At 37.1% G+C, this 15,780-nt stretch overlaps 1 protein-coding gene across 1 annotated transcript in view; it reads left to right on the top strand.

Annotated features, from left to right (window-relative positions):
• The window catches only part of CNTN5 (contactin 5), a 1,373,994-nt gene that overhangs the window by 1,005,340 nt on the left and 352,874 nt on the right, over positions 1-15,780 (top strand). The window contains exon 9 of the mRNA XM_036862636.1: positions 5,612-5,714. Within this exon, the coding sequence (XP_036718531.1) occupies positions 5,612-5,714 (103 nt within the window). The remainder of the gene's footprint in view (positions 1-5,611; positions 5,715-15,780) is intronic.

Genomic DNA, 15,780 nt, shown 5'->3' with positions numbered 1-15,780 from the left:
GCATTTAGGTTGCTTCCATGACCTGGCTATTGTAAATAGTGCTGCAATGAATATTGGGATGCATATGTCTTTTTGAATTATGGTTTTCTCTGGGGATATGCCCAGTAGTGGGATTACTGGGTCATATGGTAATCCTACTTTCAGTTTTTTAAGGAACCTCCATACTGCTCTCCATAGTGGCTGTATCAATTTACATTCCCACCTACAGTGCAAGAGGGTTCCCTTTTCTCCACACCCTCTCCAACATTTGTTATTTGTAGATTTTCTGATGATGCCCATTCTAACTGGTGTGAGGTGATACCTCATTGTAGTATTGATTTGCATTACTATAATAATTAGTGATGTTGAGCAGCTTTTCCTGTGCCTCTTGGCCATCTACGTATTTCTTCGGAGAAATGTCTAATTAGGTCTTCTGCCCATTTTTGGACTGGGTTGTTTGTTTCTTTAATATTGAGCTGCAGGCTTCCCTGCTGGCGCAGTGGTTGAGAATCTGCCTGCCAATGCAGGGGACACGGGTTCGAGCCCTGGTCTGGGAAGATCCCACATGCCGTGGAGCAGCTGGGCCCGTGAGCCACAACTACTGAGCCTGCGCGTCTGGAGCCTGTGCTCCATAACAAGAGAGGCCGCGATAGTGAGAGGCCCGCACACCGTGATGAAGAGTGGCCCACACTTGCCGCAACTAGAGAAAGCCCTCACACAGAAACGAAGACCCAATACAGCCATAAATAAATTAATTAATTAATTAATTTAAAAAAAATATTGAGCTGCAAGAGCTGTTTATATATTTTGGAGATTAATCCTTTGTCTGTTGATTCATTTGCAAATATTTTCTCCCATTCTGAGGGATGTCTTTTCATCTTGTTTATAGTTTCCTTTGCTGTGCAAAAACTTTTAAGTTTCATTAGGTCCCATTTGTTTATTTTTGTTTTTATTTCCATTACTCTAGGAGGGGGGTCAAAACAGATCTTGCTGTGATTTATGTCAAAGAGTGTTCTTCCTATGTTTTCCTCTAAGAGTTTTAGAGTGTCTGGTCTTAAATTTAGGTCTTTAATCCATTTTGAGTTTATTTTTATGCATGATGTTAGGGAGTGTCCTAATTTCATTCTTTTAGATGTAGCTGTCCAGTTTTCCCAGCACCACTTACTGAAGAGACTGTCTTTTCTCCATTGTTTATTCTTGCCTCCTTTGTCATAGATTAGGTGACCATAGGTGCATGGGCTTATCTCTGAGCTTTCTATCCTGTTCCATTGATCAATATTTCTGTTTTTGTGCCAGTACCGTATTGTCTTTATTACTGTAGCTTTGTAGTATAGTCTGAAGTCAGGGAATCTGATTCCCTCATAGTAATCTTGATTACTATGTGTCTCAGCATGTTTCTCTTTGGGTTTATCCTGCCTTGGACTCTCTGTGCTTCCTGGAATTGGGTGGCTATTTCCCCTCGCATGTTAGGGACGTTTTCCTCTATAATCTCTTCAAATATTTTCTCAGGTCCTTTCTCTGTCTCTTCTCCTTCTGGGACCCCTATAATGCGAATGTTGGTGCATTTAATGTTGTCCCAGAGGTCTCTTAGGCTGTCTTCATTTATTTTCCTTATTTTTTCTTTATTTTGTTCCACAGCAGTGAATTCCACCATTCTGTCTTCCAGGTCACTTTTCCGTTTTTCTGCCTCAGTTATTCTGCTACAGATTCCTTCTAGTGTATTTTTCATTTCAGTTATTGTATTGTTCTTCTCTGTTTGTTTCTTCTTTAATTCTTCTAGGCGTTTGTTCTTTAATTCTTCTAGGTCTTTGTTAAGCATTTATTGCATCTTCTCAATCTTTGCCTCCATTCTTTTTCTGAGGTCCTGGATCATATTCACTGTCATTATTCTGAATTCTTTTTCTGGATGGTTGCCTATCTCCACTTCATTTAGTTGTTTTTCTGGGATTTTATCTTGTTCCTTCATCTGATACACAGTCCTCTGCCTTTTCATTTTGTATTTCTTTCTATGAATGCGGTTTTCGTTCCACAGGCTGCAGGATTGTTGTTCTTCTGCTTGCTGTCTGCCCTCTCTAAGCTAAACTGAACTTTAGCTGTAACATAATTATCCCATGAAAGACTAAGCAAAATTTAATCCCTGAATGTAATCATGTGTTTAAAGAACAAGACATACCTAAGGAGCTTTCTAATCTGTCCTTATATCACCATTATCAGAGTAAAATTTAAAAGAACTAGTTATTTCTTAACAGTGTAGTTCAAATTAGGTAATATAATTTGAAGCCTTGTACTTTAACCTTTTAATTTTATTTTTAATATCCAGTTCAGATATTAGCAAACCTCTTTGACCCTGGAGTGAGGCTTAACAGTGTCTTCGGACGTACAGGAATCATTTAAGTAACACCAGAAGCCACTACATGGGCAAAAATTACTTCCCAAACCCTACCAGGAGTGCCTTTCCTTTGAATCATCCTTAAGAATTAAAGCTATAAAAGAATGTCTTCTTTGCAATTCACAAACATTATCTGGAAGGGAATTTGAGAGAAAGCATGGATCTGACTCCTATTACCCCATAATATCAGTAATATCTTGGTATTGTTTTGAGGCAGATCCAGGTTTTGAAGGGCTTGAAATGTTGTACAATTATTGGACCTTCTTTAATATAAAGAATACAAAAGTATTAATATAAAAGTGGATTCTAAAGGGAATTTGTAGTTAGGTTAGGAAAAAGATAATCAAAACAAATTACTGGAATTTGGAGATTCAGGTTCTTTTCTTCTGAGATGTCTTTAAACAATTTACTAGAAATAATTATATAGAAATATTTTCTAAATTCAGCCTGACTTTCACTGCCTTTACAACATTCTACAGAACTCAACAGCTGCCAGAACTCACAGGGACCTATGCAAGTAAGGTATTAAGTTTAATAAGCTTAAGCTTAATAAGCATCACGATAAATCATGTATTATTAAATCATCAGGTTAACAGGCAGACAGGAACAAGAATACTACAGAATCAATGTTAAGAGTGGATGAGGAGATCAGAAGCTGACTTCAGGGACTGCTTCAGGTGGGCAGTCAAGGTATCCACTGAACAGGATGCCTAGAAGTCCTTATATGGGGGCTTCCAAGTAAGAGAGCATTAAAGATACACTCCTCATCACTGGATACACTCAGCCAGGCAACACTAGCAGGCCAAATACTGTCATTCAGGAGATATACAGGAAAAAAATATAAAAAAAAAAGAAAGGAAGTTGGAGAATATATGAGCGGGGCAGAAGGATATAGGAAAAAAGAAGTAGAAGAGAAAAACAATATTGAGAAAGAGATAGAGAAGTGCTTAAACATCTGTTTTGAGTAATACCGTAGTACTAACCACTCAATTCACTTGCTGTGTATCAGGAACTTGGTGCTCGGCGAACATTAGACTTGGAAGGAATCAAGGGAGTTAGTCTGACAGAGCAGGACATTACATTAATGACAGTTTTCTTCTATTCCCTCAGTTTTCAGATTAGAAAATGAGACACAGAGGTCACTGACCTGTCAGAGGTGCTGTAGGCTAGTCATGAGCAGGGCCAGTGTCCACAAGCCCAATCTCCGATGAAAACATCAGTAATATTTTCTTTATGATTGCTTTGCAAAAAACTAGGAAAAAAAAACAACAAAGCAAAGATAATATTCTTGTCCTCAGTGAACTTAAACATTTTCCATCTAAAGTTGTCTACATTCTTTATTCCTTCAAGGACCATCTCAAATCAAAATTTAAAATAATAATAATAATAATAAAGGAACACATAAGGGTTTTCTTTGCCAAAGGTAACCATTTCTCCCTTCGCATGCCCAGTGCATCTTGCCTTCATATCTTATGACATTTACTTCTTCCTCTGTCTGGGTTTCTTCCTCCTCTCTCTTCCCTGATCCCACACACACACACCAAGGAATTACACGTAGAGCTATACACATACACAGATCTCTATGTGCACATATGCCCCTATACAGAGACACCACTAAAAACACACACACAAGCTCCTGAGAGAAGCATCTGTGCTCAATCACAATTGTGTCCTCTATGGTACTTTACACATAGGGATCTGCTAAAAATTATTTCTGGGGGAAATTAGCTCCAGGGCTACCTGAGGACACAAGCACTGGAATTCACCAGGCATCACTAGTGTATGATTTCTTTTTAATTGAAGTATAGTTGATTTACAATGTTGTGCTAATTTCTGCCATACAGCAAAATGACTCAGTTATAGTGTATTGTTCTTTTGATAGGTGAAAGCCCTCTGCAATCTCATGGCTTTAACTGCCACCTGTGAGTGATGATATTAAGTATATATCACCTGTTCAGAACTCATCTCCAGCTTCATCCTCTCACTGCATTCTAAATATCTTATAGGTATCAAAGACAATACTCCCAAAATAGAAATCATCAAGTTTCCCACCATAGCTGCATGCTTTTCTTTCACTTACATCACCCCACCCCTCTCCCAAGCTGGAAATCTTACTGTTGTTATTTATGAGGCCCACAACCTTATCTCAAGTTCCCCTATTATGTGCAAAGTTCAAGTCTTTCTTGTTTTTTCTCATTCTAATGCCTCTTCTCTTTTTTTTTTTTTGCTGTATAATTCAAGTCTAGGTTTTCATTATTTCTAACTTGCATTATTGAAATAATATAATTGATTTACTGGTCTCTGCTCCAATTCCAGTATATACATCTCAACAAAATGCCAGTCTCCTATTCAAAATTCCAAATGCTCCAAATTACATACAGATTAAAATTTGAATGTCTTGCTCTTATAATCAAGGCCCTCTATTTTTTGGACTCCATTTATATTTCCAAATTTGCCTAGTATGGTTTCCCTTCACTTACCAAGAAGCCAGAAAAACTGATATTCCTATTTCTGGTGGTTTCCTATCTCTTTGTTCCTGCAGTTCCATTTACTTTCTCCTTTCTCTCACTTATACAAATTCTAACTATTCTTATAATTCCCTCAAATGCACATAATACTTTAGGGATACCTCATTCAAGGCAGGGCACTCATCACTTCCTATCTTACATTACAGTGATTTTGATATATAGCTCTTCTCTCATCCTTGAGTATATGCTGTTTCTTTAAGAATACACTTGTTGAGTGCTTGAGAGCACAGTCCATGGCTGATTTATCTTTGTAACTCCCACAATGCCTAGCAAAATGCATGCATATTATTGATATTCAATAAATATATGTTGCCTTAACAAATAAGCATTCATTTATCTGAAAATGACAAAGAAAGTTCCGAGACCTTTACTTATTTAAAAAAAAAATCAACACCATTATTTACCATAGGATTTGTTCATAGTTATTTATTTCCCCTGAAATATAATCAGTAGCTAAACTACCAGTGTTGATTAGCACTTTCAATAATTATTATTTTAAATGGTATTGAATATACATGCAATCCAATCCTTAAGGGAAGATTAAGATTTCATCATAATGATTCAGTCTATGAGTACTTCTTATTTCAGTACATCAAAAGCTTAGCAGTCTTCAAATAGATATGGACAACACAGTGCTTTCCAATGTAACATCTACAGGACTGGAGAGAAATTGTGACTTTCATTTTATGTTGAAAGACTATTCTTTATTTCCCAGGTGTGATGGGAGAATATGAGCCGAAAATTGAGGTCCATTTCCCTTTCACAGTTACAGCTGCTAAGGGAACAACTGTTAAGATGGAATGCTTTGCACTTGGCAAGTAAGTACATATGCTTCTGTAATTAGACACAATTGTTTATTAAGATGTGACATATCTTATTTTTGGATCACTTATTTTGCTAGGTTTTATTTTCCTTGAATGAAACCTTGAAGCTCCTTGGTGGGTATTCATTTTTTAAAAGAAGGGCAAATGGGAATTGATGAAGTAACCAATTATCATCTTTCTGGTTATTTCTATGAACGCTAATGTATACAGTTTTGCTATTTTAACATAAAGAAAAAGTCTTTAAATAAAAGAAGAGCTTTACATCTCTTTGCTTACTTGTCTTAAAATTTCAGTATCATTCTTAAATTTCCTTCAGCAATGATGAAATAAAATGAAATGAAATAAAAAGGGGATAAGGTGCTATCCCCTCCTTATGTAAAGGATATAGATTCTGATAAGATATAATAAGACAAGAGTATAAAAATCATAAATAGTTACACTGATGCAATTGATTACTTCAGTCTCTCCTGAAATAATGATAACATGATAGCACCAGCTGTCAATATGCATAACATGCAATCATTCCCCAAATCAGAAAGATGATTTACATCACACTCTAATGCCTGCTATGATTAATGATTCTATTTCTGAGGTTTTAAATCTCACAATATATAATCACTTGTCAATGATGTTTACAGTATAAATATTGGGCATAGGAACAGGAGTGAGATTTTGATTATATTTGATTAGAGTATTATGATTTATTTTAAATAGAGTGTTGTAGTTTTGTGTTTTTTTTAGGGTGATAGGACCTCAGAGTCCTTTCTAGACTCTATAATTATAATTTGCATAAATGCATCTCTATCAGAGTTACTAATCATTCAACCTCAGTCGTGGTGAGCTAACTCCCACAGCATAACTATAAAGTACTTGGAGATAAAACATGCTCTATAAATGTGTTTGAAGTAGGTGTAGTCTATGGGTGAGAAAAATATTAGTAAATATGAAAAATTCAGCTAGTAAGAGGAGGTTTAGGGCATGACAATAGTAATCACCATGTTTTCTAATATTAGGACTGATTGAAATAATATATGTGCAATTCTGTTTAAATCTGAGTAGGAGCAAGATCATAATAAACTAAAAACAAAATAAATTGTTGGATGGTCTATTAAAAGTATTGAGTGGTCCAGCAAAAGATGCCTGTAAGTAGAAACATATTTCAATAATTTAAAATTCATCCAGGAGTTATTTGGCAGATATCTGAGGAAGATTTCCAAACTCATATATATTAGTTAAATGCACGAGATTCAATAATACCTTAAAAGTAATGTTTTTCACCATCTGCCCATGTTGTGGTACTAAGTATGCCTGAAAATGTCCCAAGTGAACTGATCAATTCTGATAAATACAAAAATAATTATTTGGCTTGATGTCAAAGGTTTTAGTATATCCTACAGTTAAATAATTCTTAAATGCCAGAATTTGCACTAAAGCCGCAAACAAAAGGAGGGCATACTGTAAAACAAATTAGAGAACTAGATTCATAGAGAAAAAGCAATATGGGAAATTTCTCCAGGCAGGCTTATTTAATAAGTTTGATGTGTTTGCTTTTGGAAGTCTTGAAATATGCTTAGTAAGTTGATCCTTAAAGTCCCTTTCATTCTAGGTAGGATCCAACTGTCAAATTAAGTTCTTTTAATACTTTATTTTCTTCAACTTCTCCACTCCTTCTTTGCTACTCCCTCTCCCCTCATGAAAATAAATAAATAAATAAGAAGATGAACAAAACACACAGCCTGTCAAGAAGGTCTCTGCTGCCCATTTGATATTCTTTATGTGAAGTGTCACAATTATGAAAAAAAAAATCATGTTACGAAGAGATTTATCTCTACCTAAAGACTAACTTACCACTCTGATGAAAGTAAATAAGATCAAAGAAATAACATCTTTACATGTGTTAATTTCTTTACAGCACATTATCATGTGAAGTAGACCATCATTGCATCCCGACATGATCACAGCAATTTCAGATTAGTACCTGAGCATCTGCCTCATTCCCACAGCTCACCTGAGCTGCTTCCCACTTTAACAAGTACATGATTCTCTGGCAGACATTTGTCTGTCCAAAATCTTCAGTATCTGTCACTAGATATCGATCCACACCTTGCCACTCAAGCTGATTTGTCCCCTCAGTCTGTCCACATGGAATGGTTTAACCAAATCTTCCTCCTAGAATATTATAACCAAATTCTGGCACAGAGCACTTCAAGCTCTTTTCTATCTTATGGGCCTTGCACTTGCTGTTTCCTCCATCAGGACCATCTTTTCCGTTCTTTCTATGCTGGCTCCCACTTATTCTCTGGCCTCAACTTAAATATCACCCTCTAAAAGTTCATCTTAATACTTTGTTTAATTCACACCCATTACACTGTATCTCAGTTCTTGTATTTGTTTCTTCATAACCCTTAATACAGCTCTAAAATATTTACATATGTGTTTCTCTACATAAAATTTATATATAGGGGCTTCCCTGGTGGCGCAGTGGTTGAGAGTCTGCCTGCCAATGCAGGGGACACGGGTTCGGGCCCTGGTCTGGGAGGATCCCACATGCCGCGGAGCGACTGGGCCCGTGAGCCACGGCTACTGAGCCTGCGCGTCTGGAGCCTGTGCTCCGCAACGGGAGAGGCCGCGATAGTGAGAGGCCCGCGCACCGCGATGAGGAGTGGCCCCCACTTGCTGCAACTAGAGAAAGCCCTTGCACAGAAACGAAGACCCAACACAGCCAAAGTAAATAAATAAATTTATAACAAAAAAAAAAAAAAAAAAAAAAAAAAATTTATATATATATATATATATATATATATATATATATATTATATTCACCGTATCAGTCAGGAATCCAGCTGGAAAGACTCCGATGGCTCAAAAGAGTTTAGTAAAGGCATAAGTTGAAATTCATATCCTGACTTTTTCCCCATGCCTTCTCATGACCTCTGGTGGCTCTCATGTCTAAAGGCAACCAGAAGCCAGCTTGCAAGCCCAGAGGATGCAGTTGGCAGTACAGAAAAGAAGGCAGAGAGTCTGGGGGAAGAGGAGGGTGACAGGAAAGGGAGGCAAACAGAATAAACAGCAAGTCGCCATCATTAAGTTTTAAGCTCCATGAGGGCAGGAGTCATGACTGCATTCTTCACTTGTATGTTCCTAGTGCCAACCACAGTGCTTGGCACAGAGCAATCAGGAGATATTTGTTGAAGGAATAAATGAACTCAGAGAATACTGTGTCTACTTAATCCAATCAACTCTTTATTAACAGATAATAAATAATAAATAATAGCCTTTATTTTCACATGTCAAAATATACTTCCATTGCTCACAAAATATGTTTGTTTGTTTGTTTTACTTCTTTTGAAAAGTACATTTACCTCTATATATAAGCTGTCCCTAAAGGCATTCAGTTCTTGTAACTTAGAGGATGTAAATTAATGCAGTCATAGTTGCACAGATAATTTAAAAATATATGAATGGATATTTTTTCTGTATTCTTAAAGGAAAATAGCAGAAGGCAAGTGATTTTAGGTTATCAAATTTTACTATGTCTTAATATCACACAGGTTCAGCAACCTGCCAAATTTGAAGTTAAATAAAAAGTCAACAGGAAAGTTGTAAGCTGAAAGTTTTCTTCTAAAGAAATCTCTACTTAAATCTGAATTTAGAAAAAATCAAATGGTTTCTCTGTAGGCTACTGCAGCAGAATACAATAGGAATGTGCTGGCTACACCCTGAGAAATCTCTCTGGAAATAGAATTACACAACACTGAGTACAGAAAGAATGCATAAAGTGACTGTCACGCTATGTTTAGTGTTGGTCAATTCTGCAAAGGTATAGGGTTGGCCAAAAAATGTCTTCGGTTTTTAAGTAAAAATAAAAGACACATTTTTCATTTTTACCAAGAACTTTGTTGAACAAAATATTCACCCTTTTGTTCCACTACCTTCTGCCATTTTTCAGGCAATTTCATAATACCACCTTCCCAAATCTTTTTACCTTTTTGAGCAAAGAACTCTTCCAGGTGCCTTTTACAGTCTTCCAGGGACTGTAATTTGAAATTTCCCTGGAAGAGAATTTTTTAAAGACCGAAATAAACGGAAATCCGAAGGTGCAATGCCTGGTGAATACGGTGGATGAATCAGAACTTCCTAGCCAAGCTGTAACAGTTTTTGCCTGGTCATCAAATAAACATGCGGTCTCGCGTTATCCTGATGGAAGATTATGGGTTTTCTGTTGACTAATTCCCGACTTTTTATCAAGGGCTGCTTTCAGCTGGTCTAACTGGGAGCAGTACTTGTTGGAATTAAATTAATCATTTGGTTTTCCAGACGGAGGTCATAACAGAGGACTTCCTTCCAATTCCACCATATACACAACATCACCTTCTTCGGATGAAGACCAGCTTTTGGTGTGGTTGGTGGTGGTGCATTTCTCTTGCACCATGATCTCTTCCATTCTGCATTATTGTACAGTACCCACTTTTCATCGCCCGTCACTATTTGTTTTAAAAACGGAGCGTTTTCATTACATTTAAGTAGAAAATCGCATGTGGAAATACCATCAAGAAAGTTTTTTTTGCTTGACTTATGTGGAACACAAGCATCAAAGCAATTAAAGTAACCAGGCTGCTGCAAATGATTTTCAATGTTTGATTGGTATAATGTTGATTGTTCTCAATTAATGTCTTGATTTGATTGCTATCAACTTCAACTTTTCTACCCGACCGTGGAGCATCCTCCAGCGAGAAATCTCCAGCACAAAACTTTGCAAACCACTTTTGACACGTTCGATCAGTCACAGCACCTTCTCCAAACACGGCACAAATTTTTTTTTGCATTTCAGTTGCGTTTTTACCTTTCTCGAAATAATGAAGCATAATATGCCTAAAATGTTGTTTTTTTCTTCGATCTTCAATATTAAAATGGCTACAAAATAATTCACCGATTTTGATGTTTTTTTTTTTTAAATGCATGCTGATATAACAGCTGTCAATACAATCTAACGAAATTGTTTCAAATGAAGTTAAAGACAACTAAGTGCTACTAGCGCCATCTTACAGAAGAAGCTGAATGAACTCTTTGGCCAACCCAGTATAATTTCCCGGGAAAAATGGGAAATGCTTAACGAGGATCCATCAGGAAACAAAGGCGTGTAAAGACTTGGGAAATACAGCAAAGTGTAAAAAAGGGGAGGTGGATTAATTACTTTGGAAGAAAAGGCTGTTTTAGACATATAAAATGTTATTATCAAGAGATCACCCACAAACTGTTCTCCAGTTTCAACAAAGTGGGAAGAGGGTGAAATTCCAACATTATGGGATTAAACTAGCAGAATTAGATTGGGTATAATGTAGAAGTTCTCGAAAAAAGTTGTTAGAGGGAAAATGGGTTATCCGCAGAGGCAGTAGAAGCTTTTCTCCCCACACTGCTGTAATAATATAGTAAGATCCATTTGTCTTCTAATAATTTAGATGTAATGTTTTCTGAAAGGAGAGAAATGGTCTGGGTCAGGTTGGGAATGAACATTTTAAACATTCTCTTTTTCTGGCCACTCATTCACCCACTGGGGCTGAATATTAAGAGTAGAGGGCTAGAGTCAGGCAGACTTAATTAGCTACCTTTTTGCAACTACATTATTACGCAACGTTTTAAAGTGGTTGGTGGTATGTGCAGGAAATAGAAAGGAAGAGTGTTGCCTTTTTTTACTTAGCAATCAGCTCAGTGACTTTAGTTTGGGAAGAAAGGGTGTCTTTGATATTTCCCAGGTTGGCTTTTAAACAGAGGACACAAAATTCTTGAAAGGAAATGAGAGGTAAGAGGTCAAAAGACAATGCAAGTAAGGAATCTCTTAAGACCCTAATAAATATTTCATTTCAGTGGTTCTCTCTGAATGTGGTATGCCTAGAGATTATCATACTAAGTGAAGTAAGTCAGACAGAGAAAGACAAATACCCTATGATATCACTTATATGTGGAATCTAAAAAAGTGATACAAATGAACTTTTTTTACAAAACAGAAACAGACCCACAGACTTAGAAAATAAACTTATAGTTACTAAAGGGGAAAGTTGGGGGAAGGGATAAATTAGGAGTTTGGGATTAACATATACACACTACTATAGATAAAATAGATAATCAACAAGGACCTACTGTATAGCGCAGGGAACTCTACTCAATATTCTGTAATATCCTATATGGGAAAAGAATCTGATAAAGAATAGATATAGGTATATGTATAACTGAATCACTTTGCTGTACGCCTGAAACTAACACAACATTGTAAATCAACTAAACTCCAATATAAAATAAAACTTTTTTTAAAAAAAGAAATGCAGTAAAAAAGAAAAACCAGAAAGTTGGTGATATTTTCAACTGGTAGTACTCAGTATTTAAGAATAGTCTATATAAGTTGTTAGCAAGGTCACACAGAGCAAAATAAGAACTTTAAAATATGGAGAGTTAGTAAGTGCAAGAAGTAGCTACCATCTCTTGGGCAGAGGGAAAAAAAGGAAGAGTTGGAATCATTAAAAATTAGAAGTTTGGAGGCACTCCTCTGGGACTCAGATCTCTAAATTTTCCGAGGTGGCGGTGTGGTGCAGCTCGAACTACAAGTGTTGGAAAAACTCAAATTGGTTCCTTTGCTGCTTTGGGAAGAATGCCCTGCTGAGGTGCCATTCACAGGAATCTCAAGCAGACAGTGAGCAACAAGGAGTACGTCCCTTCTCCCTCCTCTATCCTTGCAGCCTCTCTCTAGTGTCCCCCTCCTGGCAGTGCAGAAATGTGGTTTCCAGAATCCTAGCCCTTGTATCACAAAGCAGAGTAAGAAGAGTGAAGCTGAGAGATGGTAATTTAATAACCAGCACAAGTTCCACTTTACATTTTCAAACTCATCTTTTAATCAACCATGGACACCCCTTCCTGTATCTTATGCCCACATGCTTTCCTGCATCTTATGCCCACATGCTTTCCTGCATCTTTTGCCCACATGCTTTCCTGCCTATGTGGTCCTGCAACTCGGATACTTCAGTCTAAAATACCCTGCCCTCACAATCCCTGTTCAATCTTCAGGGTTTAGGTTTAGGTCAAATGCCACTTCTCTATTAATTCCCACCTGTTTTACTCGAGATTCAATATCTTTTCTTTGGAAACATATGAGCACCTATATTTCACTATTTAGCCTGCCCCATTGGGCCAGCTGTGTATATCTGTCTACTGTGCTAAATTTTTGGATCCCTAGAGTATTCTTATATGCAGCAAGTGTTGAATATGTTTACTGAATTGAATTCAGATATGAGAAATGTGGTCAATTATTTGTAACAGGATGTATATTATTGGCTTGGTTTGGTCAGACAGAAGTCTCCAGATGCCTTTCACATGTCTTGGCCCTGAAAATTCAGACCACTTAATATTAGCTACAGTTTTCTGGCAGGTTTCATTTCACCATATGACCTTTTGCAGACCCCAGAAAGATCACTAGATATGTCACACGGCCACCACCAACAAAGAAGTAAAATTTGGTCACTGATGCTTAAATGACCCCTTACACAAGAGCAAACTTGGGGTTGTTCTGTAATAAAAAAGCCATATGCTATAAAGCAACATCAGTTTATCTACTATGACAATCTTACAGGCAGATTTTTTTCCTTTACTTTACCTGTTCCTTATCTTGCTTTTGCAGCCATTAACACACAATCAGATCAGCTGTGCTCAAAAGGCCTTGAACCAGTTACTGCAATAATTATGTGAATGACCTTTCCAGACTCATCTGAAACCTGGTGGTGAGGTGGGAGGGAAGAACACATTCAATTTCCTGCCCTTTTTAGTTCCTGCTTATCTCTCTTTCAGATAACATTTACAAATCATCTTTTGTTACACTCCATCAAACGCCTATTAGGGAACAAGGACATTAAGTAATTTTTTTCTCTTTTTATATGTTTATTGCAAATAACAAAGCACCAGTTATCAATTCATAAAGTCATTTTTTGCTGTAGTTTATGTTTCATTTTCCTCGGTCCTTAGCCAAGCTGTCTCATATGGCTGCTCTTATGTCCCATTGTAACTGTGAGAATGACAAATATTCCCCTGAGACTTCCCACAGTCTGCAACTGGCAAAGGTTCCTCAAAGAACCGGCTCTTTAGTTACAGACTGATGATTTATTAATACTGTTTATTTGGAACTGCCAGTCACTAAGGGCTGTAGGAATTAAAAATAAATTGGAGTTGTGTGGTATTTGTCTATCAAACCAAAATCAAATTACTTAATCGTTAGATTGACAGATCTGGGGATAGGAGTTAGTCACTGGGTCTAGGAATCAATAAATGTTTAGATATCAAAGGAAAGTGGTACGTTATGGATTCAAGAAAATTACCCTTGTGAGCTATTGGTTGCTTCAGTATTGTTGAAACGAAGGATGCATCCTCATTTCAGATGGTACCCAAAGGAAATAGGTGCTGGAAGAACCTTAAAGATCACATAGACTGTTATCAATTTGTAGATGGGAAAATGAGACTCTGCAGGGAAAGGTTAGACCAAGACATGTAGGCATGCTGGCCAGACTAATTATCTGATGCTTCATCATTTGATGCTCTTTATATTTTCAACATTCTTCCATAGTGCCAAGTATGGAAGGGAGTGTTTTATTTACTTATTTACTTTTGCACTTAGAAGTGTTATCTATTTCTAGGGACACCAGACCAATTTATTATTCACATTTGGAGTCACAGTTAACAGGCATCATATTTCTAACTTTTCCAGGGCTGTCTTAGGACCACTTAATCTGCCTCACCAGAAAAACTGCATACCTGCACCAGGCCTCACAGCTAACATGCTATAGAGGCAGAACCAGGTCTTCTGATTCTAAAACTAATGCTCCTCTCAACTTACCATACCACTTTTCAGTTGCTAAGAATAATTTCCATTTTTATCATAGCAACTCTTTTTCTGGATGCATTCAAGTATCTCAGTGATTAGGAATATTAGTATAGAGTACAAGTCGTGAAGAGCATAAAGCAAGAGATAATTCCAAAATGACTGAGCTTTTTACTTGGATTATTTTAGACTCCTCCAACAGCTTTATTTTGGGTGAATTTCCCTGGAGTTTCATAGAATAACCTCTTCCACTGGAAGTTGATTGAGGGATCAGAAATTGGTCGGCCGTTAACATTCATAAAGAGGATATAAGGAATCAGTATCTCCCTCAGGAAGATAAAATAGAGAAAAAGAGTTGTAGGGGCTTCCCTGGTGGCGCAGTGGTTAAGAATCCGCCTGCCAATGCAGGGGACACCAGTTCGATCCCTGGTCTGGGAAGATCCCACATGCCATGGAGCAACTATGTGCGTGAGCCACAACTACTGAGCCTGCATGTGGCAACTACTGAAGCCCATGCGCCTAGAGCCCATGCTCCACAACAAGAGAAGCCACCACAATGAGAAGCCCATGCGCTACAACTAGAGAAAGACTGTGCACAGCAACGAAGACCCAACGCAGCCAAAAATAAATAAATTTTTTAAAAATTAAAAAAAAAAAAGAATTGTACTTGAGAGATTTTTAGGTTTGAGGGAGGTCAATGATGATGTCCAGGGTTTGAGGTAGGATACTTGGCTATTAAAGTTAGGGAGAGGAAGGTGTAAAGGAAGGTGTATTGTATTAGTAAGTCATACTTGATCATGACACATTCAAATTTTCAGAGTTGCTGAAATGAAAAATATAAAATTTTAAAATGTATAAAATACTAATGGCATGCATTTTACCAATGCTTGGTACCTAAATTACCAATTTAGTATCAAATCATTCTAAAAATTATATATGAAAACATCCTAATGTTCTAAATTCCTTTATCTAGTGGACAAGTTTTGATACTCCCCTAGCTCAAACAATATCGATATGACAAAAATAAACATATGACAAGTAGGCTTTATTCATAGTACAATGAATCAATAAGAAGCATACCACTTTTAAGAGTCTCGTTCCACAAACGAGACCCTGGTGGGTCCAGGCTGGATTCCTAGAACTACAACTAAAATACAGCTCCCACACCCCACCCCCTCATTTACCTACAAGAAGAGTTTTTAC

The sequence above is a fragment of the Balaenoptera musculus genome, chromosome 8, assembly GCF_009873245.2.
Source record: "Balaenoptera musculus isolate JJ_BM4_2016_0621 chromosome 8, mBalMus1.pri.v3, whole genome shotgun sequence".
Lineage (NCBI taxonomy): Eukaryota > Metazoa > Chordata > Mammalia > Artiodactyla > Balaenopteridae > Balaenoptera > Balaenoptera musculus.
The sequence above is the reverse complement of the archived record's forward strand: the minus strand, read 5'-3'. Positions and strand labels throughout refer to the sequence as shown.